Raw genomic sequence first — 2904 nt, forward strand, 5'->3', positions numbered from 1 at the left:
GAAACCATGTTCTACCATTATCTGCCATAACTCGTTTCTTTTCACTGAATCGTACGCCGCTTTGAAATCAATATGATGCAAGTTGTATTCCCGGAATTTATCTAGGTTCTGTCGCAGGGTAAACATTCGATATGTTGTTGATCGGCCTTTACGAAAACCACGTTGGTATTCGCCGACGAAAGACTCCTCCAACGTCCTCAATCTGTTGAACAGAATACGTGACATACTTTTGTACGCCGAATTGAGGAGCGATATTCCTCGATAATTGGCGCACACCAGTCTGTGTCCCTTTTTGTATAACGGACAAATGAGGCCCTCTTGCCAGTAATCAAGTAGTTCTTCTTCTTCCCATACCTTCAAAAGAGTACGGTGAAGTATTTAGTGCAGCTGCTCACTACCGTGTTTGAAAAGTTCGACCTGGAGGTCGTCCTTTCCAGCAGCCTTACAGTTATTGAGCTTTTTGATTGCCTTTTTAACCTCTTCTAGCGGCGGAGGCTCCCCAGCTTGTCCATCGTCACTTATCCTTATTCTGTTCGTTGACGCGCTAACATTCTCTCCATTCAACAATGTCTCGAAGTGCTCTCTCCACCTGGCTGCTACCATAGTTTTATCTGTCAGCAAGTTACCTTCACGGTCATTGCACATGACGGGAGACGGCGCTGTTTTTCTCCGTACGCCATTGACAGTTTCATAAAATTTCCGCATATCATTTTGTTCCATACTGTTTTGCACCTCAGTAATGACGTTCTCCTCATACTGCTTTTTCTTTCTGCGGTGAATTCTTTTTTCGGCTCCTCTTGCTTCCTTGTACCGCTCTCTGTTCTGTCGGGTACCAGACACTATCATCCGGCTTCTGGCAGCATTTTTCTCATCCGTCACTCTCTGGCATTCCTCATCGAACCAACCGTTTCTGAGTCGTCTCTGAGCAGTACCTATTACTTCTCGCGCTGATGTGCTCACCGCTCCGCGGATTTACTCCCACAGATTGTTGAGATTGTCGTCTACGTTGATTCCCCTTATTCGCTCATCAAGCTTCTGGCGGTACTCGTCCGTCACACCTTCTGCTGAGAAGCGCTGGATATTGAAACGCAACAGTCGCTGAGTTCTTGAGTTCGCTACGGTTGATTACCGTGCTCGAATCTTACTGACAACGAGATAGTGATCAGAGTCGATATTTGGTCCTCTGAAGGTCCTCACATCTATAACATCCGAGAAATGTCGGCTGTCTACCAGGACATGGTCTATTTGATTGCAAGTTTCGCCATTCGGGTGCATCCAGGTGTGCTCACGGATGTCTTTACGTGCAAAGTAAGTGCTGCTGATGGCCATCCCTCTAGCTGCAGCGAAGGTCACGAGTCTCAGGCCGTTGTTATTGGTTACAGAGTGAAGGCTCTCCTTACCAATGATTGGACGGAAAAAGTCCTCTCTACCGACCTGAGCGTTGGTGTCCCCGATAACAATTTTCACGTCATGCTTTGGGCACTCTCCGTAGGTTTTGTCGAGACATTCGTAAAACGCGTCCTTGACGTCGTCGGGTTTATCGTTTGTCGGTGCATAGATGTTGATAACCAATACACAGATTCGCTCGCTAACCGGTTTCCACCTTATAACACGCTTCATCTGCTTTCCGATCACTATGAAACCAACTCCACGTTCTGCCTTTTCGCCGCCGCTATAGTAGACGCTGTATTTGACAGAAGTGTTGGTGATGGGATTCACCGTCCTGAATTCACGTTCTCCAGTTCTAGGCCACCGCACCTCCTGAATCGCAGCCACGCTCACTCCAACCGTCTGCAGTTCCCGAGCCAAAAGACTCACTCGTCCGTGTTCATTCAAAGTCCTGTTTCCAATCATTGACCTTATTTCGTAGCCCGGTCGGTTGCCGAAAGTATCGTTCGTTTTTCTTTTCTTCTCCACTTTTCGTGGTAAGTGGGAGGGTTCGGTAGGCTACCTTACCGGGGTCGCGCTACCTACATTGCGCTGGTGGGGCTGCCACCTTAGGGATAGCTGACGCGATACAGCATTTCATACTCAACCGCTGGATGCCAGAACAGACGCTGTTTGAGCCGCACCTCCTTAGTGAACAAACGCTCGGGACGTACCTCCTCAATCTAGCTGAAGTCAGAAGGACAACCGTGCCCAGGCTGCACTACCAGCTAAGCACACAACTCTTAGCTGGCGGTCGTTGTAATCATATGACCCGGGGAAGTATGATATAGGGACTTGTGAGGACCAGAGCTATGTTAGACAGTGGCGGCGCTAGGCTTTTTGCCGCTCGGGGCTAAAAGTTAAATTTGCCGCCCTCTTACATATTTCTGACTAACCAAACTATCTCATCAATACAGCTTTTCGTGGTGGTGCATATATTGCACCTAAAAACAATTTATTTTTGTATTAAGCGTTCAATAATGAAACACTTTTTTTATCCATTTGAAATCAACAGAATAAAACGTATTCGAACTTGACCAAGTAGCTTTGCGACAGCGTTTGGTATTAATCATGGTGAGCACAGTGAGGTTACACCTCTGTTCACAAAGTCGCACTTAACCGTTGTGTCCAACAGCGAACTCCTTTGCAGATTTTAATTCATGAAATTCTATTGACATCTTAGAATAATTCCAAGCATTGCTTTTGTGGAAAAAAACTACTAATGATACAGTGATCGGGGATTTGAGGAAGGGCTTTTGGATTTATTTAACACGTAACAACCCGGCAGGGTACCCGAGTACCCCCAAAACGGAACTACTCGTAGCTATGGCATTTTTCTCAAATATAGACACATTTCGATGTTTTGAATTCCAGAACTCAACTACTTTTAGAATCTGTATAAACGCATCTGGTTCACGGTTATTCGGATTTCTGAGGTAAGTTCCAATACTAGGATATAAAATGCATAATAATATA

At 45.9% G+C, this 2904-nt stretch overlaps 1 protein-coding gene across 1 annotated transcript; it reads right to left on the minus strand.

Moving 5' to 3' along the window:
* Positions 1 to 972: 972 nt before the first annotated feature.
* LOC131680911 (craniofacial development protein 2-like) lies at positions 973 to 1854 on the minus strand. The gene is made up of 2 exons (XM_058961628.1): positions 1198 to 1854; positions 973 to 1074 (listed from the first exon to the last, which is right to left on the minus strand). The coding sequence occupies exons 1-2, from the start codon at positions 1852 to 1854 to the stop codon at positions 973 to 975; spliced, it is 759 nt and encodes a 252-aa protein (XP_058817611.1).
* Between the last annotated feature and the right edge of the window lie 1050 nt (positions 1855 to 2904).

This window comes from Topomyia yanbarensis, chromosome 2 (genome assembly GCF_030247195.1).
Source record: "Topomyia yanbarensis strain Yona2022 chromosome 2, ASM3024719v1, whole genome shotgun sequence".
In the NCBI taxonomy this organism is placed as follows: domain Eukaryota; kingdom Metazoa; phylum Arthropoda; class Insecta; order Diptera; family Culicidae; genus Topomyia; species Topomyia yanbarensis.

Coding starts and splice junctions, on each gene's coding strand:
- LOC131680911 (XM_058961628.1), bottom strand. CDS start 1,854: ATGATTGGAAACAGGACTTTGAATGAACACGGACGAGTGAGTCTTTTG. Junction 1,075..1,197: donor ATTTCTCGGATGTTATAGAT/GTGAGGACCTTC, acceptor TTCAATATCCAG/CGCTTCTCAGCAGAAGGTGT.